Genomic DNA, 27,792 nt, shown 5'->3' on the forward strand with positions numbered 1-27,792 from the left:
CCACCCTTCCTTTTTTCGCTGATTCTTTAGGTTGAATAAATTAATTAGCATGTGCCCTTTGTAAAATCGGTATGTTCATAGATCACGGGTTACCAATCAGTGTTCAGAAATGCGTATCCATATTGCCTCCAAGCTTATTTACGCTGCCCTTACAGAGTGTAGCCAAGTCTCTCGTCACGCGTTAGATCAAATCGACTCACGGCAGCTAGCGGCAGCGATAGACAGCAGGGAAGATTTTTTGTTTGTTTGTATGTTGTTTAACGCTGCACTCAGCATGTTTCAGCAATATGACGGTGGTCTGTAAATAATCGAGCCTGGACCAGACAATCCAGTGATTGACATCATGAGCATCGATCCACGCAATTGGGATCGATGACATGCATCAACCAAGTCAGCGAGTCTGACCCCCCGATCCGGTTAGTCGCCTCTTACGACAAGCATTGTCGCCTTTTATGGCAACCATGGGTTGCTGAAGATCTATTCTACCCCGAATCTTCAGGGGTCCAGCAGGGAAGAAACCAGAGATTAGTGCCTGTCAAATTTTGACAGATGCTGCTCTGATCGATGGATGTTCAACACAAGAGATACTCGGATGCCATGCTTGTTTATTGGGTTCTACCAAAACTGAAATCACTTCCTGTTATCAAGCTGGTACAAAACAAGGAATAAAGAATTGTACAAACGAATACGAGTCATAGATATTAGATCATCCCTTCTTTTAGAGATATTGCACACGTCTCTGAGGTATGTAACTGATTACTAAGAAACAAAGGCAAAAACATAAATTAGATAAATTATCATGACTATACTAATTAAATAACAAATAAGAATACTTTTTACTTTGGAACTTAAAACGAAGTCAGACAGCTTACGTCCTTGTCAAGCAAGGGGGTTGGTGTGTTCCCATCTGCACTACTCAACACTTTCCCTATCTATGGTAAATTAGTCGCACTGATAGTCTGCATGCTTCACTGGCGGCTGGGTTTCCCTGGAAGAGTGTTGCAGCACATTCTGGCTGGAACTGCTGTCTTATCAACACCTGATGTTATGCTTCCGTTTTTGGCATCGGGTTGGTGATTTATAGTTTGGAAGAAGGATGAATTCCTTGTAATGCTTCTTTCTTCATTTTCCATTGTGTCCATTACACCTTTCTTCGATGAAACTGTGAGTGGTGTAAGGGCGTAGCAGCTTTCCTGTTCATATTCACCAGAAGGAAACGGTTCACAAAAGTCAATGCTGATATTTTGCCATGGTCGTTCAGGCAGAACAGACATGATGTGTTTCTCAATGATCTGTGTGGTTAGCTGGTTGACATGGTATGCATTTGGATAGTATTCTTCTACCATGTAGTCGATCCCAAGAAACCACACCTTTTCTGAGCAGAGGCTTGGTTTTTGATGATCCCTAATGTCCCTGGTGAGCGATCAACAACGCGTTGTTGAGATTTCCAGGAACTACAAGTTTACTCCCACAAAGCTCCTCCCTGATGCGATAACAGGATCTGTTGACTGGACTCTCCTTGATCCTTCGGTGACTGCACTCATCACCTGCAGGAGCGACTCATGTGTTTGAATTCCGAGAGCGTCATAGCCTTTGGTATAGCTTGTGATGCCAGAAGTTGACAAATCTTTCAGCAAAAGATGTTGACTGTTGCTATTGCCGGGTGGCGGGACATGTAATCTGTGGGATTGTCCTTACCAGGATGATACTTCACAATGAAGGCCTACAATGACATGCCAGTGTTCATTTGATTTTGGATTGTTGAAGATATGCTCTGGAGGCTCATGATTAGTCACTAGGGTAAATCAGGTTCCAAAGAGATATAGATGAAAGTTTTCACATGCCCAGACATGGGTGGCGATTTCAAGGATTGATAGGATTCTTCATAAAAAATGTTCACATCAGCTCCGCATTCGACCATGGCTGATATCAGGGTGTCCATTATTTGTGAACAGCTGTATGGGGATGACTATCATGCTTATACTGACACGCAGATGTTTCACATACTACCTTTGGGGCAGGGCAGGCTCAATCAAGGGGATAACTTCCACCACAAAAATAGCATGTGCTTATGACACATGGTTTTTCCATTGACTTTTCACCTGTGTTTTACTCCTGTAGAGCCGTCTAGAGTGGCGTCAAATTGCTAGAACAGTGGCGCAGACATTCTGTTGATAAAGGTGTCTGTTTATCCTCGTGGCCAGTGTAAGATTGTGACAGATGCTGGTCTGATTGATGGATGTTCAACACAAGAGATACTTGGATGTTTATTAGGTTCTACCAAACCTGGAATCACTTCCTGTTGTGAAACTGGAACAAAATATGGAATACAAGATTGTACAGACAAAATACAATTTGAGGATATTACAGTGACCCTTTAAGGATCAGTTTATACAAAAGTGGAGGGAAGCTGTTGAGTCGAGTCCAAAGGGTGTCTTCTATAAACACTATAAGCAAATCCCAAATTATCAGTTACTCCCCTAAAGCAAGTACATGCCGATATAAAAAAATCGTACTTAATTTCGTACTTCAAATCAGTTGAGAGTGGGCAATGGCAGAATATACCAAGAGAACTTTTGATATACAAGAATGAATCTTGCTTGTTTCTCCGCGATCCTGATGTGTCACCGTTTAAGGTTCATTCTATTACAAGTATTTTAGGAGACAAGATCAAAGGCACCACCCAGCATATATTAGTCAACAGACAAGGTCGGTCTCACCCCTTTTGTCAGATACCTTAACATCACAAATGTCATGGTTGAGTTGTCCCATTAACCAATACTTGTCATCCAAGTGTTAAAATGGATTAGTTCCGTCATACCCCATCTGTCGGACACCTCACGAGAATATAAGACTCATAATATATGATGTTTGTTTCTTTGATGTTTAACGCCTCACTCAGCAATATTTCAGCTATGATGGCGGTCTGTAAATAATTGATCTGGACCAGACAATCCAGTGATTGACATAATGAGCATCAATCTACGCAATTTGGAAACATGCATCAACAAAGTCGGCGAGCCTGACCATCTGATCCCGTTAGTCGCCTACTTACGATAAGCATAGTCACCTTTCACGGCAAGCATGGGCTGCTGAATACCTAATCTAACCCGAATCTTCACGGGTCATGATAATTAAATATACGAAAAGACTTTCATTGTGTATCATCATGATCATAGGCTATATTTGCCAGGCAAATAATTTAACAAGGTGCAATGTATTACTCTATCAAGGTACATCGTTTAGCATGTTGGAACCAATTACTGAGTCAACCCAACGTCTGTACAGGTCTTAATGATGCATCTACAGTGAGCACATAATCTCATAACTGGGTCATTCTACAGAAAATGGCAAGATGTTGTCATCGACTAAAACATAATATTCTTTTGTGTTCATGAAAGCAAGTTTAGCTTGTTTCAACACTATCGATAGGATAAACTAAATCATAAAAACACATTCTTTCATGCTGATTCTGGTTCTCATTTTGGATGTTATTAGTTCAAAGTTCATCGTTTTTAACACATTAATTTTATAAAACAAAACACTTAAGAAATATAACACTTTGGTATGCTATTTGGTACCTGGTATATACTCAAGCTCCATATTAAATACCCAGACTGCAACTTACATGTGGGGGGGCACGGGTGGCCCAGTCGTCTAAGGCGCCGTGATTTGCTGTGCAGAATTGCGTCCCTTGGGCATGCCAGAAACCTATGATTGTGGGTTCGAATCCTGGTTCAGCCCATATTATGTTTCTAGGTTTGTCAGCACCATACCCGTGCTCTTGGGTTTCACCAAAGTGGTAAACGTCTAAAACCTGCACCACTTCGGGCTTTCCTCCCACATTAAGCTGACGATATAACTGGAATAATGTTAAAAGCGGCGTTAAACCCAGCTCACTCACTCACTTACATGTGACATCTGATGTTGATTTCAGATGTTCGTAATGTTTCATAAATTAATATTGTGCAAACTTCTCTGCTGAGTATATTTTCATAAATGCTAGTTAACATGTTACAATGATTATGCCAAAATAGATAAATTTATTGATTCAACTTGCGATGAAAGCATGTCAATATTGCAACTTTGAATCACCCAATCTTGGTCCTCCTGTGTAGGTGACATTAAAATTGTGTTACGTTGCACGCAGAGGGCTATACCCCAAAGTCAACTTTGTTCAAATCTGCCATGTTTGTGACAAACTCATATCTCTGAATTTAGAAAAATACATGTAAATTGAGCAAACACGATATTCTTGTAAAAAGCAGAGATGAGAAATAAAATTGTTTTCATGATCAAATGGTTCATTAGTTATATTCTATAAGAGTAGAACATAAAACAATACATTATCTATTGTGTATTAGTAGATCAATTATTTTACACATTAACGTAGGCGTCGTTTCTATTATCCTACCGATACAGAGGATGAAGTCTATTAGGTGAGGTGAGGTGAAATGGGGTTTAGATTATTGCACTTATATAGCGACGTGCATGTACGTGTGTGTGTGTGTTTGTGTGGCTGCTTGTTCTAGTCTGGACTGATGCCAATTTACAGTGCTAGCTCACTGAGATACCATGCCGCAGTTTAACATGAATACCCAACTCAGACACAGTATACAGACTCCGAGACGACCAGTCCTTGTTTTAGCCCCTTAATGCCAAGCGCCAGACAGGGTAACAACAAGTACTATCTTTTAACGTCTTTTGGTATGACACGGTCGGGGATCGAAGCCCGGACCTTCCGCACTCCGGGCGGACGCTCTACCACTAGACCACGGAGGCGGTCGAAGTCTATTAGGACTCGTCCATAATACCATCACATGATTTGATGAGCCATCTCTACTCCACTGTCTAACAAGTGCAGTATCTAACAAACAGGGCATGGCCATGTTGTATAGCTCCCCACCTTGTCAGTATGTGTTATATAATCGGTAAAGAAATAAAACTGATGCAGTGTCAGTGTGGAAGCATAGTGAATTAAGTCTGTCACAGGCCACAGAAATCCTCAAAGAATATTAACATTCTACAAGGCTGGTACTGTCCAGATCCCTTAGTGATGCACGTAACTTGATAACGGCTGTCAATCTGTCCGCCACAGCTGCAAGACAATCCTCCCTGTCACAACTGTTTACCTTTTTAAAACAAATTTTAAAATATTAAATATAAAAACTGGCGTAAGTCGTATACAGTCCTAGCTCTTATTTGACAAAAACAGTAAGTAAGCTAACTTAGAAGGTCAAGTGGATGTCACATTCTACATATAAGCTGACAACCCTGTTTGTGAAAATATGCACTAGAAATTTGATTAAAGGAAATAAAAAATCAATTATAAGACCGCACAGATCAAAAAACCAAATAAAATGTGTTTTGGCATCATCTGTTGTGTATTAGGAAGGAGAAACATAAAAGGGCAAGTTCACAAGAAAATAAACCTATTTTTCTTGTATTTTTTCAACATGAAATGTATTTACCTTGTACATGTAGATCCATAGTCAAAACAATACCAATATCACAAGTAACTTTATTTTTCACATTTATCAAGATTATTTAATTATTTCCAAGTACAGCAATCCCTTACTACAACGCTACCTTTCGGGGTCTAAATACCCGGTAATTGATGAGCGTTAAAGACCATCAGCTGTTTAACCAAATGGAGTCGTTGGGGGTAGATGACCCTCAAAACAGTTTACATGCTCTGCCTACGTAACACGATCTACGTTTTCAGAGTTTTTTCTTTTGCGGTTCAGTATAGAAAAAATTAAATTTTCATAACAAAATACAATATATGCAATTGTTTAATTTTATGTCTTCACTAAATATGCTGAAAATGCTTTGACCATGTTAACTCTGTAATATATGTACTATGCCTTGGAGAGCAGAAAATACAATTTAATTGTTAAGTTATCATGTCTAGTGATGTTTCATGTCAAATTTCATATTTTTATTGACCAAGTTTGTTATACCTGTTCATTCACCTGAATTAGCTGGATGGATGTGTTTGTTTGAAAGCGCATTACACTTGATAAATCTTTTTTTACACTATGAATCATAAACAACTACTATTCTGATCCTTTTTAAAAACTCTGAAAACGTAGATCGTGTTACGTAGGCAGAGCATGTAAACAGTTCTGAGGGTCATCTACCCCCAACGACTCCTGCATGTGAATATTTCCAGTCAGTTCGACAGAATTTTTTGGAGGCGTCAGGTCAGGCGGTCAGAAATTAAAAAATAGCAGATTTACAACTTCAAAATCTTAAATTATAGTATTTTGAATAATTCATATACCGGTATATTAATAGTAACATTACAGCAAATGAGTTTTTTGTGAACATTGTACATATTTGTGATCCACTCAAACCACCCACTGTTTCTAAACTTAATAACATTATTAACACTATTTGTTTGAGTTTAACATTTTCTTAAAGATCTGGCCTTGTGCTGGATCTTTAATAGTGTATTCAACGTAATAAGTGCCCAGAGTGCACTCAAAATTAGAAATAGGGGGCTCTTATTAGAATATTATTATGTTGGGGAAAAAAAACAGTGTTGAAAGATCGTATATTTCGTGGTTAATGCTGACAGCCTGAAAAGCTTATATACCACAGATACATTTTTCCAGAACTGAATTGCCCATAATTAAGGGTGCATATAACATGAGTGTGTATTATACATGAATAAATAAGTCTTGTGTACATTGACCAATCGGAAGGAGTGCTAATTGGGATTGCTCATTAGCCAATATATTAGTAAATATCGTCAGATGCTCTTGTAAGAGCGGGGCGCTTATTCCATGCAAAGTTGCAATGCATTTTCTATGAATGGTTGTCAGAACAAACCAATGGCCCTAACCAATGATCTTCTAAATATAACCGATTTCAAACACTAAACACATCAATGGAGTGGTCTACCATTTGAAATAGACAAGATTTGTCTGGCACATGCTGGTGTGAAATACAACATCCAGTTACTAATCGTGAAAATATGGCAGTCATTTTGAATTCATACGGGGAAAAAATTAAACAGAATCTATTTTTCCAGTATGTTTCCACTCAGGAACTGACTTTAGAAACGTACCAGGACATATCCTATTTTCGTGTTACTCACGTAATCAGCTGGTAATGCATGTGGATTCTTGGTGTGACAACATTTAGCAACAGATCATTTTTGTTTCTTGATATTGCCAAGTATCCTTCATATGTAGCCTTCAGGTGATGGGAATAGTTATATCCTAATAGGACCAAAAGACAAGCCTAGATTGACGATATGCCGATACCAGAGATAGGGCGTTACAGGGTGGGACAGGATGAATAGGCCAATGACATTTACATTTCTGCTTCTGAAAATGCGATTATGAGCAGATAGGTATACAAAGTGATATTCTTACCACTGTGTCACTGGTGATTGCAGTTGTGTACATTTTCTTTTGTTTCTTTGTTGTTTAATACCGCACTCAGCAATATTCCAGCTATATGAAGGCGGTATGTAAATAATCATGTCTGGTCCAGACAATCCAGTGATTGATATCATCATGATCATGGGCATCTATCCACGCAATTGTGATACGATGACAGGCATCAACCAAGTCAGCAAGCCTGACCACCCGATCCCGTTAGTCGCCTCTAATGACAAGCATAGTTGCTTTTTATGGCAAGTATGGGTTGCTGAAGACCTATTCTACCCCGGATCTTCACAGGACAGTGCACACTGGTGCCATTACTACCCCGACACTAGTAGTAACACTGGCAACAGCTGACACCAAGTGGAATCAATATTGTAATGACAAACAAGTAAGGTGTAAAGTAGTATGTGCACTTACTTGGCTTGCTTGATCTCAACTGTCACCATATGGAATCCCCAGCCCGCTGATTGGCTGGGAGCTGACTGGGTCCTCTCGCCTCTCTGGCATGGGTCACGGCACTCGGATAGCTACAACTGGTCGTCCGAACATCACTGATCACCACACTCTCCTCCATTTACAGGAACCCTTGAAGGGATGGGACCCATTCCCCCGCAGATACCGATCAGGGATTTTTCCATGGCAGTTGGGCTTCTTGCACATCTTTTGCTGACATTTGGCTCCCAAGGATAACCTGGGACACAGTGACCTTGGAAGATGTTTCCATTAGGTCTTCTGACCAGGCTTAACCTGGTCTCTGCTATCTGCCCAGCAAATCTACTGGGCCTGCTTCCTTCCACTTCTGCTCCCTGTGACTCCAAGGCTCTACCGTATCCAGTTATAACCTGGGTCACAATCACCTTGGAAGATGTTTCCATTCCAGAAAAAGGTCTTCTGACCAGGCTTAACCTGGTCTCTGCTATCTGCCCAGCAAATCTACTGGGCCTGCTTCCCACCACTTCTGCTCCCTGTGACTCGAAGGCTCTACCGTATCCAGTAGATAGCCCTGGCATTACTGGTGGTGTAATGTAGGACTTCTCCCACTGAGATGCCTCTAGCCCGGGCGACGATGACGGCAAGGTCTCTAATGTGGTGAGGAGTATTCCTCCATCCTCCACCTGCAGCCAGGTGGGGCGAGTCTGTTTCGAGCAGCAGCCTCTTCAAAGGGACCGCCCGCAACCCTTCCAGTTGCAGCCAGTCAAAAGTTTCCACGTTGGTGTTAAAACCAAAATAGGTGTTCGGGAAGTCTTGGTGCCAAGCTGCGACGGCGGAAACTTTGCCTGTGAAGTTGTATACATGGACCACTTGAGTTGGTGGTCTGGCTGTTCTCATCAGCTGGATTCCATGGCGATGGACATCCGAGCCATAGGGATCCCGACTTGTACCTCTTAGTTCCAGGACAACCACCTGGTCCATCAATGGAAGCCGAAGAACCTTCTTCAAAACTTGTTCTTGCTGGGCCCAAGTATGTGGAGGCGTGGTCCTATCCAGCCCTACCAGACCCAGGGCCCGGACATTCGAAGAAGAGGTCAACAGATCAACCATCCTTCCCAGTTCTGTATGGCCAAAATCTCTGGCATGTTTAGGATGGATCCCGATTGCTGTCTTCCAGGAAGGATTATCTTCGATTTGATGGGGATAGGTGGCAGGGTGACAGTAGAATATGACCCCTCCCTCATACTCCACACTAGCCTGTACCTGGTCTTGGGCCCGAGGATGGTTGCATAATTCTTCGACCAAGGTGTCTCCGCTCGGCCGGTCATGGTGACAGTGTGAATCAATTGCCTCCGGTAAATTCAGCGAGGAATGCTGCGCAGCATCCACCGGGAACTCTTCATCCGAGCTTTCTTGACAGGACCGAGTAGGAACCAGGTCAGCAGTTCGCCTCTCCACAGGACTTGTGGACGCCTTTACAGCACGGACATTAATTCTCTCCAGCTGCCGCCGAACCCTTTCTCCGACCGGCTCCAACAGCGTCCGAAACTGATTCAATTGATGCCTATCCAAGTCCACCAGCAGTGCCACCAGGACCCTCCAGTGCACCAGGCATGCCAGTGAGTTCATCGGCTGCAACTGGAATTGGGCTGGCACACGCCAACCCTGGCTTCTGCACATCCTTCTCAAGTTTTCAGAAGCCTCTTGGGTCACTGTACTGTCTGCTGGTATTCGACGGCTGGTGTTCAGATGGTGCTGCAGTTCTTTCAGAGTGGATCCAGGGCCAAGGATCATGCCAGACAGACAGTTGAGGGCTCTCATGCGATCTTCCACCACCTCCTTGGTCAGGGGTTGGATTCGCTCTTCAAAATAAATAGGCAAGTGGGCCTGTTGCACATGCATTTTTAATTTTCTTGACCTTGTTGTGCATCCTGGCAGTGGGCACACTGACTTCCTGTCGCCCCTCCCCCAGTGAGAGCGCTTGGAAGCTGCTGCAGACTTTGTCCGTGGTGGAACTCTTCTTCTGACTTCCGGTCCAGACTTCAAGGATGGAGAGTGCCTCCAGGTTGGTGGGTTGTTGCGGCCCACTGCCCCAGCTTGGACATACGGCACTTCCGGCAACACTCTTCGCTGCACCTTCTGGACGTGTTCAGTGGATTCTTGAGATGAACTCAGCCTCCCCCGTTTCCTTGATTGCCTTTTCTCAGCTGGAAACAGTAAACCAGTGACTCCTCTTCCTCTGGGGGTATCTCTGACTGTCCTCCCTTTGGAGCTGGATATCCTTGTCCTGTCAAAGGATTCACTTCTCTGACGGACTTCTAACCGACATGGTTCAGGAGTCTTCCTGGACTGATATGACTCCGGCAAGGGGACATTGTCCACCATTAAATCCCGACTGGTATCGCTGCTGGATCTTGTCAAGGTCAGTTCACTAGTCTTCCACACAGGGTACCTCATCCTCCTTCCCACCCATTTCACACCGGGGAACTCCATAGGGGGAAACTTGCTCATTTCTCTTTCAGAACTCATTTTAGTGATTGTAGTCTGATCCACACGCTGATATTCCTGTAAAAGAAATATACCTTACTTAGAACAACCCTTCCGCAGCAGCCTCCCCTTACTTAGGACCCTTCCGCTGCAGCCTCCCCTTACTTAGAACAACCCTTCCGCAGCAGCCTCCCCTTACTTAGAACCCTTCCGCAGCAGCCTCCCCTTACTTAGTACCCTTCCGCAGCAGCCTCCCCTTACTTAGAACAACCCTTCGGCAGCAGCCTCCCCTTACTTAGAACAACCCTTCCGCAGCAACCTCCCCTTACTTAGTACCCTTCCGCAGCAGCCTCCCCTTACGTAGAACAACCCTTCGACAGCAGCCTCCCCTTACTTAGTACCCTTCCGCAGCAGCCTCCCCTTACTTAGAACCCTTCCGCAGCAGCCTCCCCTTACTTAGAACCCTTCCGCAGCAGCCTCCCCTTACTTAGAACCCTTCCGCAGCAGCCTCCCCTTACTTAGAACCCTTCCGCAGCAGCCTCCCCTTACTTAGAACCCTTCGACAGCAGCCTCCCCTTACTTAGAACAACCCTTCCGCAGCAGCCTCCCCTTACTTAGAACCCTTCCGCAGCAGCCTCCCCTTACTTAGTACCCTTCCGCAGCAGCCTCCCCTTACTTAGAACCCTTCCGCAGCAGCCTCCCCTTACTTAGAACCCTTCCGCAGCAGCCTCCCCTTACTTAGTACCCTTCCGCAGCAGCCTCCCCTTACTTAGAACAACCCTTCCGCAGCAGCCTCCCCTTACTTAGTACCCTTCCGCAGCAGCCTCCCCTTACGTAGAACAACCCTTCCGCAGCAGCCTCCCCTTACTTAGTACCCTTCCGCAGCAGCCTCCCCTTACTTAGAACCCTTCCGCAGCAGCCTCCCCTTACGTAGAACAACCCTTCGGCAGCAGCCTCCCCTTACTTAGAACAACCCTTCCGCAGCAGCCTCCCCTTACTTAGTACCCTTCCGCAGCAGCCTCCCCTTACTTAGTACCCTTCCGCAGCAGCCTCCCCTTACTTAGAACCCTTCCGCAGCAGCCTCCCCTTACTTAGAACAACCCTTCCGCAGCAGCCTCCCCTTACTTAGAACCCTTCGACAGCAGCCTCCCCTTACTTAGAACAACCCTTCCGCAGCAGCCTCCCCTTACTTAGTACCCTTCCGCAGCAGCCTCCCCTTACTTAGAACAACCCTTCCGCAGCAGCCTCCCCTTACGTAGAACAACCCTTCCGCAGCAGCCTCCCCTTACTTAGTACCCTTCCGCAGCAGCCTCCCCTTACTTAGTACCCTTCTGCAGCAGCCTCCCCTTACTTAGAACAACCCTTCCGCAGCAGCCTCCCCTTACTTAGAACAACCCTTCCGCAGCAGCCTCCCCTTACTTAGTACCCTTCCGCAGCAGCCTCCCCTTACTTAGAACAACCCTTCCGCAGCAGCCTCCCCTTACTTAGTACCCTTCCGCAGCAGCCTCCCCTTACTTAGTACCCTTCCGCAGCAGCCTCCCCTTACTTAGAACAACCCTTCCGCAGCAGCCTCCCCTTACTTAGAACAACCCTTCCGCAGCAGCCTCCCCTTACTTAGCACCCTTCCACAGCAGCCTCCCCTTACTTAGAACCCTTCAGCAGCAGCCTCCCCTTACTTAGAACAACCCTTCCGCAGCAGCCTCCCCTTACTTAGAACAACCCTTCCGCAGCAGCCTCCCCTTACTTAGAACAACCCTTCCGCAGCAGCCTCCCCTTACTTAGAACCCTTCCGCAGCAGCCTCCCCTTACTTAGAAGACTGACTGTTTCAGTAACTCTACATCATCTACCATCTAGGATTGCTTTAACCTGATCAGCAAGTGCATGTCTTTACAGGGCTAAATCCAGTCATGATGCAGGGCTCCAAGTTCATATCTTTACTTGTTGGCCATGCGAATTCACACTACGTGATACATGTAATATTTCAACGTCTGCCATTTAAGTTGGATAACTTTTATCCAATCCCCTTGACCATATATGTCAACAAAATATGTTTAAAAGAAAATAGACATGTAATATGCTCATGAAACTGTACCTATCATAATGATGAATAAATGATTATGCTAATTTGAAACTTCTTTTCTTATTTACTTGGAAACGCCATTCCTTCTTTTCCAATACAACCTGCAGTAGTGAATTTAATCCTTAGTTCATCCACATCTTCTCATCTGTTTTGGTATAGATCTACTACATGAAACTGTAGCGCAATAGCTGATTTAGATATTGATGCTTTTTGTCTGTTGCATTACTTGTAGTCTCTAAATTTTCTATGTCTGTAAGAATCACTATGCACATTAATATTCTCTCAGTTAAACTTCTGACTGTCATTAACGAAATCAATATTTCCAGCAATAGATGACGAAACATTGTAAGCTAAGATTTGTGGTATTGCAACTTATAATTTCTTTTCTTGCTAGATAGATTTATTGGTTTCAGTCGTGAAAACTTGAAAATATTATGTACATTCTAATTCGGTTTCCTTTTGAATTTCCTTTCAAATTGACAGGATTCGCCAGGTTTACGAGTCTACTACACAAGGGATCGTGGGAACACTTTCTCATTCATACGGTGTGAACTACATTGCAGTTACTTTTTTTATGATCGATAAAAATCACTAAATTTTGCTGATACCATGGATACCGAAAGCATGTAACTCCGGAAATACCATTTAGGCAAATCTGTATTGAAGTACGGAAATTAATGTTGTAATTACACTGTCTGGTTATAAAAAGTGTTCACTGTAAATCTGGATTTATGTTTGTAACCTATTTTAGTAATTTTATTCAAAATTTCATTCAATATTGTTTATATTCATTCCAGCCATATCTTGTGTGAAATGATTAGTAGATCGCACAACTCACTGTTATTTACAGCAACCACGGTCAGATTACCGCTATTGACGACTTGAAACGAACTTCAGAGTACAGAGAATGTTAATATAAATAAATATACGCATCATAAACGCCATACTTTGACTCGTTAATTCACATTTGCTATAGTTTGACTAATGTATGTCAACATAAAGTTTTCACGATTGCATGCGCAGGACCTTTGACAGTGATTGGTCAAATTGTTCCATACGAAAAATATAGCCCACAATGGCAATCAGCTGTACCAAAGTGCTATGTGCATGGTTATTAACTTATTTCAAATATGTACATAGTAAAGCTGCAACGAAAATAACATGATATTGGAATATATTATTCCTGATAAGATAATAGTTTCAGATACAATTCTTCCGATCATTGTATCAAAAATCTATAATGCTATTTTATCAGGTACTAGTATTATTAACCGAATCATCGGTAGATTCCGAGAAAACTTGTGTACAGCTGATTGCTTAGTTTATAAGACAATACACCGGTAATCTTAATCTCTGCATATAAAACAATGCCTAGCAGGACAGGAAATACAATTTAAACGGTAAATCATCCTGTCCAGTGATCTTTTATCTCAAATACAAATTGAGCAGGTTTAATTGTTAACACCTGTTCTTTTACCCGAATTCGCTGAAGGGATACAATTGATTGTATCGATTTCTTTCTGCGGGAGACAAACACATTTTTCTTACAAATATAGGGATTGTGTATGTTTTTCCACACTCACCAAGAGAGATGTATTTTAAACTGTTTTGTAGCATTTTCCAAATTTCACTCACAAATGTGACCAATTCTCTTGCAACTTGGCGCATTTGGATTGGTAGAAATCCTTGCATCCACAATCATGACAATGTATCACCGGGAAATATCCCAAAATATCCCACGGTACTGCTGTTGCTATCATGGTTATAGTGATTACAGAGCTCCAGATAACTTTTTGAGCAATTGAGTTTTTACTCAAAGTTTTCTATTTTAATTGGGTAACCAAAATGTTTTCACTCATCTATTCATCACTCTATAGGGTTATTCCCAATATGAGTAAACATTTTGAGATTTAAAACAAATAATAATAATGTTTTAGATGTATATAACGGTTCTAACTATAGGCTTGACTTGGAAAGTAAAACTTTGCTCGCAATTGTGTTTAGGAAATTAGCTCCATTGTACGCATGCTGAATAAGCTTCATTGGGTATTTACATAGAGTTTTTCATTTATTAATAATGCATGTGTTTCTGTAAGGAAGTTAATTGAAAGTAATTGGGTTTCGAACTTGTGGGTGGGGGGGGGGGGGGTTGGTATTTTACGACAACACACAGCTTATCTGTAGCTCTAGTGATTGAACCTCACTGTTTGGGTTTTTGCGAGTCCCTTTTGAATAACATTAAGGCATACCATAATGGCAAAGTTCACTTATAAGCAAAGCACCGTTGACAATTATTTAATAATTGAAGATAAGTGATATCCAAGTCCAAGATATTCCACAGAGCTCCAGATAACTTTTTGAGAAATTGAGTTTGTACTCAAAGGTTTCTATTTAAATTGGGTTTTTACACTTTTCATTGGGTAATAAAAATGTTTTCACTCGTCTATTCATCACTCTTTTGGGTTTATCCCAATATGAGTAAACATTTTGAGATTTGAAAAATAATAATAATGTTTCAGATGTGTATAACGGTTCTAACTATAGGCTTGACTTGAAAGTAACTTAGCTTGTAATTGTGTTTTGGTAATCAGCTACACATGCTGAAAAAGCTTCATTGGGTATTTACACATGCTGTTTTTATACTTTTAAGTGTTTCATTCAATGTGGTTGAAATGACATTTGAATGTAAAATAACTAATATTGAATTTCATTTAAGCCAAGAAAGAAATATTTTAGTTAGCCGGTTTGTTCTATGTATTGTGTTTCCAAAATAATGATTACTCCCTGTTGTGTTTTGCGAGCTCCAGCAATTAGCGTGAGTGACCCGCGATGGTCAAATGTGTGAGAATTTCTGTGTGTTGCAGAGAGTTAGCGGCTGAGCACTAATCTTCAGGTATGAAATACTGTTTCTTGTTTAATATATTATCATGTCATAAGTGCAAGATTTTGAAATATGTCAACTTTATTGATAATTCATTTTGCATTTTTCAAAGAGCATGTTGTTCGATTTTCAATCATCTTTGAGTGCTCAAAATATATGCTGAAAGTATTTCTAATGTTTTCAAGTATTGTGATATCGCCTAAATGGTATAACTTTTCTTTGCTGCGTAAATGTCAGTCCAAGAAAATGTTTATTTTTAATGAAATGTGAATTTTCGAGTGAGTTAAATTTAGGGAGAAATCCTTGTTTCAAAATGTAATGTAAACTTTATTGGGGATGATTTTTGGGTGAACATTATGAATGTTTGAATACTTATCAAGAACTGTAATTGATTTATTTGCTCTATGATCACTAACGAGTATATTTATTTTATTCTACAGAACATATTTAATGTTACGAAGGACTTGGCCAATAAAGAGTTGTGAACACTATCTTCTCTTCATCATTTGTACCATAATACATATGTTTCTGTCCGCAAGTTATTGGGAATTGAACACTTTTTAATTTTATAATTATCTTTTTTTTAATTTTATTTTATTTTTATATTTTTTTTATATTTTTTTTTATGTATTTAAAAAAAAAAAAAAAAATTAAAGTATTTTACGCAAACACGCAGCTTATCTGTAGCTCTGATTCCAGAAGAATTGAAGATTCCTCCTATATGAATCCTGGAAATGGCAAGAAATCAGTCAATGATCAATATTCACAAAGTTCACAAGCAGTTTGTGCTTCTTGAAGGCGAACGAATTCAAATCCGACTTCCAGTCGAGAAATACTACAGTACAATTACAGTTATCAATGAAATCGTATCTAAAACACTGGAGATATTTGTATTTCCCGCGTCATGATCACAACATAGAAATTTCAGTGTGACCTAGTGTCTGGACACGCGGACAGTTGTGTTCAAACAAACCCACGTGCGCAGGTTTCTATTGGATTATTACACAGACAGTTAGGAATGGCAGCTGTTCTAAAGTATCAGAACAGATGCCCAACGCAGCTTAGAACAAACATGCGATGATTTGTCTCAGAATAATTTCCGTGAAGTCGGCGAATTGTCTGTCTAACGTATCAGTCACCTCGTTCTCATAGACAAAATGGCGGACTTCTATAATGAATGCGATGACCGGAACCTCGTGTCAGACATTTCCTACGAAGTCCGAGTTTAGTTCATAGTGCCATTGTAGTGTAAACTGATGCCAATACTACACAGACTCTAGTAGTAACAGTGGCAAAAGCTGACAGTGTTTAGAATTTATACTGTAATGACAAACAAATAAGGTAAAATGGTACCACACTTACTTGGCTTGCTTCTTCTCTACTTGCCGCTATAAATAATCCCAGCCCACTGATTGGCTGGGAGCTGCTTGGGTCCTCTCCTCTCTCCGACCAACTCGTGTTATTCCGTTGGAACATTTACAGACTCGTGCCACTATCAATGACTGTTATGTGCTAACTGACAGCATGGAGTTATCAAACAATAGTTGGTTTCTAACCAATGTTATTTTAAGTAACAAGCTCCAAATATTGAAGAAGAATTAAAAAAATAAAATGTTACAAATTGTAAAAGGCAAGTAAAGCAATAAAATGTTCATAGAAAGTATACAATGTCAGGCCGTAAGGCCTATGAGACACACAAAGCAGCATATGTACAGATATTCGTAAAATAACAGGATGCATAATAGAATTAAACATAGCTTCCCATGGTTAACAATAACTTTTACATTGGCGAAAGTTGAATTTTAGCGAAAGCTTTTGTTTTCTTCTTTAAAACATTGGGGGGGTGGTCGGACAGCCGAGTGGTTAAAGCGTTCGCTCGTCGAAGACCCGGTTCCGATTCCCGACATGGGTACAATGTGTGAAGCCCATTTCTGGTGTCCCCCGCCGTGATATAGCTGGAATATTGCTAAAAGCGGCGTAAAACCATACTCAATTACTCACTCGCTAAAACATTGGGGATAATGACCACTTGCGGCTAGGGTCTAATAAACCATTCGATCCGTAATAGGAGAACGGTCTGTTCGACAGAGGACATCTGCCAAACTGTGGGATAATGCTGGGATGCTAATTGCCACTGGTCGTACCTCATGTGTGAGTGGAAGCTGCAATCAGCTGGGAAATGTATGGTTCCCGTAAGAGGTGACTATATACTTGTCGAAAGTGGCGACTAAAGGGATCGGGTGGTCAGGCTCGCTGACTTGGTTGATGCATGTTATCGTATTCCAATTGCGTGGATCGATGCTCATGATGTCAATCACTGGATTGTTTGGTCCAGATCAATTATTTACAGACCGCCGTCATATAGATGGAATATTGCCGAGTGCGGCGTTAAACAGCAAACAAACAAAGCTAGGTCTGTGGCAGTGGCACTGTGCAACATCGAAACTTGCTCATAATGCTACGCTGAGATCTACAAATCTTACATAAGGTTCAATATAGTCGATGTACTTTGAAATCAATATACACGTAATTTGTTGCCATTTGCTTGGCCAGTATCATTCCAAAGACGTAATAGCAGGATAAAAGTCTGAACAAGATATATTGTACAAATCGAAAACAGGTATAGCTGAAGGCTGCTAAGCAAGGCATGCGTTCTTCCAGGAATTACGGTATACTTAGCGTACCACCTGCAAATGGCGCTGAACATTCTTGATTGACCAGCAGCAAAAATGATACAGCTAAATTCCCTTGTATCTCAAATAGCTGAGCCATAATATAATACACGCTGGACTAGATTATCATACAAAGAACTGTATACATTATAAGCCAAACCACCAACAATATAAATTTACATATCAAAAACACTAGGCACTAGCTATATTGGCAAGTTTTAGCAATTTGTTTAGGAGTCAAATTCAAATTAAGGTTTTCATGTAACCAGACGCCCACATTTTTCTGAGCATGCGTACTTTTAATCTGATTACAACCAATGACAAAGTTAAACTCAGATCTTTTAACTGAGGAGGGGTTAATAAGACTTGATCGCCATGTATCAGGGCATAGCTTATTATCAAAACAGTTTGGAAACAATATGAAAAAACAAATATTAACACAAGTTTAATTTTTTTATGACTCTTCTGAAAGTAGATCAAATCCAACTGATTTCCCACGTTTAGCACGTGCAACTACACTCTCCAACCCATTCGTGACCAACTCGGGTTTTTCCGGGACAAGCCAAATAGCCGCTCGTGCCAATCTCGTTGCCTTTTTCTGGCGAATGGGTTCCGTCTTAGCGCAAACGGGCATAGCTAAAAGAATTGTTAACTCGTTGCGTAATGATTCTGGTATATTTGCCCCATGCATATATATTCCAGATGCTATTGAAAACACATCGTAACATACAGTATTATACAATATTATTGAACACATTTAACTGTATCTCAGGTATATATTTTTAATGCAAGACATATGTAAAATAAATAATTATTCCTGAGGGATTCTTTGACCGAAGTACTTAAAGTCATACACGCATTCTGATTGGTTTGTCGTATTTTCGCACATAACATTCATCGATAGGAGGGGCGAGTCTTCTTGCAGGTTACGGAAATGGACGAGTGGTGACGAATGTCTCTATTTAAACGCGAGTGAGGGGAAACGGCTCGCCTAGCAGGTTAGTTGTACACGACCAGCCTACACAACAACACAAGACCTGAGTGAATACACAGTCTGTTTGTTAGACAGTCGCAGAATCTGTGTTTCATCAGTCAACAATAGAGTGAGTGAGTGAGTGAGTGAGTGAGTGAGTATGGTTGTACGCCGCTTTTAGCAATATTCCAGCAATATCACGGCGGGGGACACCAGAAATGGGCTTCACACATTGTACCCATGTCGGGAATCGGACCCGGGTCTTCGGCGTGACGAGCGAACGCTTTAACCAATAGGCTACCCGACCGCCCCGTCAACAATATAATGCTTACAGTCAATTATTAGAAAATGTTTTTAATCAGTTATAGAAGAACAATTATGCGAGGAACGTCAGATGAACATGACAGAGAATCATTACACAAGATACATTAGTCACGATACATAGTCTACCGTACACAACGTAATACAACAGTTTACATATGACTGAATATAGTTTACCCGACACACTCTGACTAATACATTACCCGAGTGGGCATTCCCACAAGATACGTTCTAGTTCCTATTCATATTCCAGAAGGTAAAATGGAAATATATCAAGTATAACATTTTCAGTTACCATAAACTAACAGATATTGCCCAGGGAATTTCATATATACTGAACAACATAAGTTCCTGTGACATTGAATAAGTTTTAATGCAAAGTTATGTTTTTTACCAAATTTGAAACGATTTCGGTTTGCAACAGATGAAAGACTCCTGCATTAAGTGTTCAAATGGTTTAATTTGCCTTACTGACTTCAGAAAATGCGTGATTTCATAAAAAAAAACATGATCATGCCAAAATGTCAATTCACATATCAATAGTGTGTGTGTCCCCCTTCTGGTTGCAATGCAAGCAACACATCTTCGTCTCATGGAATGGACCAGGCGTCGCACAAAGTACTGTGGGATATCTGTCCATATCTGCTGGAGCATGTTTCGAAGTTCCTGGAGTGTCTGTTGAACACGTGGTTGACGTCGAAGGTGCCGATTCATCTCATCCCACATGTGCTCGATTGGTGAGAGATCAGGGGAGCGACCCGGCCAGGGGATGACATTCACGTTGTTTTGTTGAAAAGAAACCTGAACAAGTCGAGCAATATGAGGCCGGGCGTTGTCATGTTGAAAGGTAATACATGGGCCATGACGACGCAAAAACGGTAGAACAACATGGCCGATGATCTCGTCGCGGTAGCGCTGTCCATTGAAATTTCCCTCTACCACTATCAAACGGGTCCTCTGTCTTGCTGTAATCCCACCCCATACCATAACGCTGCCGCCCACGAACCGATCTTCTTTCATGACACAAATATTGACGTAACGTTCACCTCGACGTCGCTACACTCGAATCCGTCCATCGCTGTGGCTGAGGTGAAAACGAGACTCGTCAGTGAATAGAACTTGTCCCCACTGCATGGCCGTCCAGCGTAGACGCTGTCTGCACCACTGTAGACGTGCTTGACGGTGATTTCCTGTCAAAATGTGACGTCTGGCGGGTCTTTTGGCGACAATCCCTGCACATCTGAGGCGACGACGTATGGTTTGTGAAGATATTCGTCGAAGGCCAGGGATGCTTCTTGCAGTCACTGTTGCTGGCTGGAATCGATTTCGTAGGTGTGTTGTTCGAATCCAGTTGTCTTGTCGATTATTGGTTACGCGTGGCCTGCCACTCCGAGGATGGTCTCTGACAATTTCGTCTGTTGCCAACGTTGCCATAAACACCAAATGGTGTTTCTGTAGACATTAAATTGTCTTGCAACATCACGTTGACTCGATCCTGCTTCAACCATACCAATGGCTCGCAGACGCTCATTTTCGGACAGGCGTGGCATTTCGTAATGTTGAATAATTGCGTAATTGTGTTGTTTTTCTGAGTGATTGTTGCATATGGAATCCCGTTAACGCACATGTTTTTATACCCATTCTTGGGTAGTGAAATGCATGGGGCTTGCATAAAAGTCAACTTTTGCATGGAATGCATGCTTTTCTGTAGCAGTTGCGTTTTTTGTGACTTGACTCCATACATGTACTACAATATTGAAAACCAAAGTTTACTTGTTTGAAAAATACACTAAAATATTGGTGTCACAGGAACTTTTGTTGTTGAGTATAGTTAAGATTTAACATAGTACAAGATAGTAAGGTTTCTCACCTGAGTGAATAAACAGTCAGTTTATTGGACAGCCACAGAATGATTTGGGGAGTTCTAAAGTCAAAAACTTGATGACTGCTCGGTACTCGTTCGTTTCCATTTCTGTGTCCATTTGGACCCCCATCACGTTTAACTGGTTGTCACTAGCATACAAATGGCCTCAACAAACCAAATACACTTGCAGTGAACTACTGGGTACTGTCAATGAGGCCCAGGTATAAGTATCGAGTGATCAGGCATATTATTGGGGACATTACTTCCACCAACAAGAGATGGCACCTTAGGGCACAAACACATTCAGGATTTTTACTGCCGATAGGGCCATTCCTAATTAAAATTTGTCAAAAGTCTGATCAAGATCCCGTGATTCGTGTGATTCACAAACAATCAGACATTGTCCAGGAAGCGTCCCGATTCAGCCGTTTCCACACGAATTCGTCCCGATTCTCCCGTTCTCAATCCGAATCTGATCCGATTTGTATGTTCCGCATGGTAAAAAAAAACGACCGATCTCCCGACTGCGATCCGACAGAGATCAGACATTGACCGGACAGTGAACCGACAAAGACGTTTCGCATATTGGGTAAGATCTGGACGCAATCTGGACTCAATCGACAAGAAACGGTAATGAACAATTCAGGCCCGTTCATCACGACAGCGTCCCGATCCACAGGACAACGTCCAGACAACACAGGATATTGTTACGATTTTGATCCGATACAGCAGAATCTGTCACGACATAGTCACGATTGTAATCTGACTAGACAAACTCAGATGAGTTACGGGACGCACCATGTTGTCGAGGGTGCTTGGCCAACCTCTCTGGACCTCTCCCGATTCGTAGGACTCTGTTACGAACGTATACGACTGCGCTCAGACAATGATAGGCCATTCAAGATCATTGAGGGTAGTAATCCGACTTTTTCACTTTTCGTGTCGTAGCGCCGTCTGATCTCAAACGGGAGCCGTAATCGGCACTGTGTGAACCTGGCCTTAATAACATCAAAACACTTAAAGGCACCTAGGTGTCCATGGGCTGATACGACACAGTCAGGGACTGCAGAGCCGTTCTTTATATTAGTAAAATCTTGCTCGCCAATACGCCCGTTGAGAATATACCAATTAGATTCAATCAGACAAAACCAATCAATAAATCACCACATGGACACAACACGAGAATTGAAGTCACCACATGGGCACAACACGAGAACTGACGTCACCACATGGACACAACACGAGAATTGAAGTTGTCACATGGACACAACACGAGAACTGAAGTCACCACATGGCCCAACACGAGAACTGACGTCACCACATGGACACAACACGAGAATTGAAGTTGTCACATGGACACAACACGAGAACTGAAGTCACCACATGGGCACAACACTGGAACTGAAGTCACCACATGGACACAACACGGGAACTGAAGTCACCACATGTACACAACACGAGAACTGAAGTCACCACATGTACACAACACGGGAACTGAAGTCACAACGTGGACACAACACGAGAACTGAAGTCACAACGTGGACACAACACTAGAACTGAAGTCACCACATGTACACAACACGAGAATTGAAGTTGTCACATGGACACAACACGAGAATTGAAGTCACAACGTGGACACAACACGAGAATTGAAGTCACCACATGTACACAACACGAGAATTGAAGTCACCACATGTACACAACACGAGAACTGAAGTCACCACATGTACACAACACGAGAATTGAAGTTGTCACTTGGACACAACACGAGAATTGAAGTCACAACGTGGACACAACACGAGAATTGAAGTCACCACATGTACACAACACGCGAATTGAAGTCACAACGTGGACACAACACGAGAATTGGAGTCACAACGTGGACACAACACGAGAATTGAAGTTGTCATAATTACACAACACGAGAATTGAAGTTGTCACATGGACACAACACGAGAATTGAAGTCACAACGTGGACACAACACGAGAATTGAAGTCACCACATGTACACAACACGAGAATTGAAGTCACAACGTGGACACAACACGAGAATTGAAGTCACAACGTGGACACAACACGAGACTTGAAGTCATAACGTAGACACAACATGAGAATTGGAGTCACAACGTGGACACAACACGAGACTTGAAGTCACAACGTGGACACAACACGAGAATTGAAGTCACAACGTGGACACAACACGAGAATTGAAGTCACAACGTGGACACAACACGAGACTTGAAGTCATAACGTAGACACAACATGAGAATTGGAGTCACAACGTGGACACAACACGAGAATTGAAGTCACAACGTGGACACAACACGAGACTTGAAGTCATAACGTGGACACAACATGAGAACTGAAGTCACAACGTGGACACAACACGAGAATTGAAGTTGTCACATGGACACAACACGAGAATTGAAGTCACCACATGGACACAACACGAGAATTGAAGTCACAACGTGGACACAACACGAGAATTGAAGTCACAACGTGGACACAACACGAGAATTGAAGTCATAACGTGGACACAACACGAGAATTGGAGTCACAACGTGGACACAACACGAGAATTGAAGTTGTCACATGGACACAACACGAGAATTGAAGTCACAACGTGGACACAACACGAGAATTGAAGTTGTCATATGTACACAACACGAGAATTGAAGTTGTCACATGGACACAACACGAGAATTGAAGTCACAACGTGGACACAACACGAGAATTGAAGTCACCACATGTACACAACACGAGAATTGAAGTCACAACGTGGACACAACACGAGACTTGAAGTCACAACGTGGACACAACACGAGACTTGAAGTCATAACGTGGACACAACACGAGAATTGGAGTCACAACGTGGACACAACACGAGAATTGAAGTCACAACGTGGACACAACGCGAGACTTGAAGTCATAACGTGGACACAACACGAGAATTGAAGTCACAAAGTGGACACAACACGAGAATTGAAGTCACAACGTGGACACAACACGAGAATTGAAGTCACAACGTGGACATAACACGAGACTTGAAGTTACAACGTGGACACAACACGAGAATTGAAGTTGTCATATGTAAACAACACGAGAATTGAAGTTGTCACATGGACACAACACGAGTACTGAAGTCACCACATGGACACAACACGAGAATTGAAGTCACAACGTGGACACAATACGAGAATTGGAGTCACAACTTGGACACAACACGAGACTTGAAGTCACAACGTGGACACAACACGAGAATTGAAGTTACAACGTGGACACAACACGAGAATTGAAGTTGTCATATGTACACAACACGAGAATTGAAGTTGTCACATGTACACAAAACGAGAACTGAAGTCACCACATGGACACAACACGAGAATTGAAGTTGTCACATGGACACAAAACGAGAACTGAAGTCACAACGTGGACACAACACGAGAACTGAAGTCACCACATGTACACAACACGGGAACTGAAGTCACAACGTGGACACAACACGAGAACTGAAGTCACAACGTGGACACAACACGAGAACTGAAGTCACCACATGTACACAACACGAGAATTGAAGTTGTCACATGGACACAACACGAGAATTGAAGTCACAACGTGGACACAACACAAGAACTGAAGTCACCACATGTACACAACACGAGAATTGAAGCCACCACATGTACACAACACGAGAACTGAAGTTGTCACTTGGACACAACACGAGAATTGAAGTCACAACGTTGACACAACACGAGAATTGAAGTCACCACATGTACACAACACGAGAATTGAAGTCACAACGTGGACACAACACGAGAATTGAAGTCACAACGTGGACACAACACGAGACTTGAAGTTACAACGTGGACACAACACGAGAATTGAAGTTGTCATATGTACACAACACGAGAATTGAAGTTGTCACATGGACACAACACGAGAATTGAAGTTGTCACATGGACACAACACGAGAACTGAAGTCACAACGTGGACACAACACGAGAACTGAAGTCACAACGTGGACACAACACGAGAACTGAAATCACCACATGTACACAACACGGGAACTGAAGTCACAACGTGGACACAACACGAGAACTGAAGTCACCACATGTACACAACACGGGAACTGAAGTCACCACATGTACACAACACGGGAACTGAAGTCACAACGTGGACACAACACGAGAATTGAAGTCACCACATGGACACAACACGGGAATTGAAGTCACCACATGGACACAACACGAGAATTGAAGTCCGTAATTATAATACAGATGTTTAACTGAAGCACCTCCGCCTCCGGAGCCCCGCTTTGCTCGCCTGTGAATATGGCGTCTGTTGTTTCAATTCAAGATATACCCATCTACCCTCAGTGAATCGCTATTCTGTAAAATGTTTCACAAACCCATAATATATCGTAGTTCAAGTTTGAAACTAAATTATCACGAATTTGTTTTTGACTAGAGTCACAATACTCATCCCCTCGACACAAGTTTTTACTGAGAAAACCGGAAAACTGCCTACATCTTACTTTCAAGAACATGTGTTTGTGTAAGATCTTTCATTTAATAAAAAAATAATTTGGATGGAAATAGTCCTACTAGTTGCAGAAGATTAACTGGGTGGCCATTGTCCTAGGTGGGAATTGTTCTGGGTATCAGTTGTGCGGGTGGTAATTGACCCAGGTGGCAATTGTCCGGTGGTAATTGTCCCAGGTGGCAATTGGTCGGGTGGCAATTGTCCTAGCCCCGAAGTTTCCAATGATTAATCTGATTACATCTAGTTCCATATGTTCTGAATATGTGGTGTACATTGCTCGATATGTTATAACGTTTTTAAATGAAGACAAAGACTAAATGCATCCGACATATTCCAGTCGCGAACAGCAAATGTTAAAAACGATTTGTGGTACGTTTCCGCGCAACAAAGTGGAACTTGGAGTATACATGTTGGAAAACCCTGTTCCATACATGGAACTGGTAGACACATTTCCCGGAATTAGATCTGAAAGATAATTGGGCTTTCTGATATAGAAAATTTTATGAAAAATACATATGTAATGAATTAAACGACAGTCGAATAGAGATGAATAGCCCGTTTTATTATATATTTTCGAATGAAATACTCCTCTGACTGATCCACATGTTATTCACAATGCATCTAATGAAGCTTGTCTAGTATTTCTAGGTTCTTTGTACAGTTATTCCCTATGTAATCACCATAGTTAAATATTGGTGAAATGAATAAAGTTGTACAATGTTTGGAGGCTATTCCTTTGAAGACGGTTTTTCAAGCTTCTTAAACAGTTGATCATTAGACTAACTTGGGCAACAATACTATCTACATGCATCTGCCTCGGACCATCATTCTGCAGAGTAAGTCTAAGCTGTTTGTGAGAATTAACAGTGTCCCTCTTTATTTCGTTCAGAAATAGATCTGGCATTGCACTTGGTGTTCACTTCCTAGAAAACAAAATTGATTCAGTCTTATTAGGGTTGAAATTAACTTTCCAAGTTTTTCCCCATTTTCTATCAATTCTAAATCTGTATTTAAATATATTGTTGATTAATCACGGTCATCAATAATTACATAGAGCTAAAACCTCAGCAAATATTTGATATTGCACTGACTATTATTCAAAATATCGTTAATGAATATCAACAATAATAATGGCCCTTAGACAGAACCCTGTTTGACACCTACGTTTATTGTTTTTATATTAGATTCACAGCCATTTATTACAGTCAATTGTTTCTTTTCTTCAAATAACTTTCAAACCATTTCAAGGGGGAACCATGTATCCCACTATGATGCAATGTATATTGAAACAAACTTTGCCAAACTCGATCAAATGCTTTTCTTAAGTCACAATTATACAGCTCCTACTACTTTACCATCGTAACCAGTGACGATCAAGATTAGAATACCCATTATTGCTGTAAATGGTCACAATGCTTGTCGTGAGATTCGACTAACGGGATCGGGTGGTCAGGCTCACTGACTTGGTTGATGCATGTCGTCTTATCCCAATTGCGTGGGTCGATATTCATGATGTCAATTACTGAATTGTCTGGTCAAGACTCGATTATTTATAGACCGCCGTTACATAGCTGGAATATTGCTGAGTGCGGCGTTAAACAACAAATCAACAAACAAATCTGTACCATCGTCCATTGTCTTAGCTATACCATTGTATAGATAGGTTAGCTGATACCCAGTAGAATCACCAGCTGCAAATCCCAATTGCAAGATGTAATTATTCCATCATCTATAAAAACATTTGACTCGTGTTTAAACACACGTTTCTCAAACACTTTTGACAAACAACTGGTGACAGAGGCGGTTTTATCAACGTACAATCATGAACGCTCGTCTTCTTATCCGGACATGGGTACAATGTGTCCCCCGCCGTGATATGGTTAGAATATTGCTAAAAGCGGCGTAAAACCATACTCACTCACTCACCCCTCTTCTTATGTGCTGTAACCACAGAGAAACATTTCCATTTATCTGGTAAATGTGAAGTTAATAATGAATAGTTTTTGTTAAAATCTTTTTCAATTCCATTTTTTTATCGCCGTGAGAATGCTGGAATGTTGCTAAAAACAATACTCCATTTTCACTATACCCTTTATGCTTGTTTAGTTGGAGAAAGTGTATTATATCTCAATGTTTCCA

At 41.7% G+C, this 27,792-nt stretch overlaps 1 protein-coding gene across 1 annotated transcript; it reads right to left on the bottom strand.

The window, feature by feature from the left end:
• Positions 1 to 601: 601 nt before the first annotated feature.
• LOC139463556 (uncharacterized) lies at positions 602 to 16,654 on the bottom strand. Its single transcript, XM_071244829.1, has 3 exons — positions 16,644 to 16,654; positions 7,818 to 10,397; positions 602 to 2,310 (listed from the first exon to the last, which is right to left on the bottom strand). The coding sequence occupies exon 2, from the start codon at positions 10,359 to 10,361 to the stop codon at positions 8,382 to 8,384; it is 1,980 nt and encodes a 659-aa protein (XP_071100930.1). The 5' UTR covers positions 10,362 to 10,397; positions 16,644 to 16,654; the 3' UTR covers positions 602 to 2,310; positions 7,818 to 8,381.
• Positions 16,655 to 27,792: the final 11,138 nt, after the last annotated feature.

The sequence above is a fragment of the Haliotis cracherodii genome, unplaced genomic scaffold (genome assembly GCF_022045235.1).
Source record: "Haliotis cracherodii isolate W230 unplaced genomic scaffold, xgHalCrac1.p SCAF_16, whole genome shotgun sequence".
NCBI classification, from domain to species: domain Eukaryota; kingdom Metazoa; phylum Mollusca; class Gastropoda; order Lepetellida; family Haliotidae; genus Haliotis; species Haliotis cracherodii.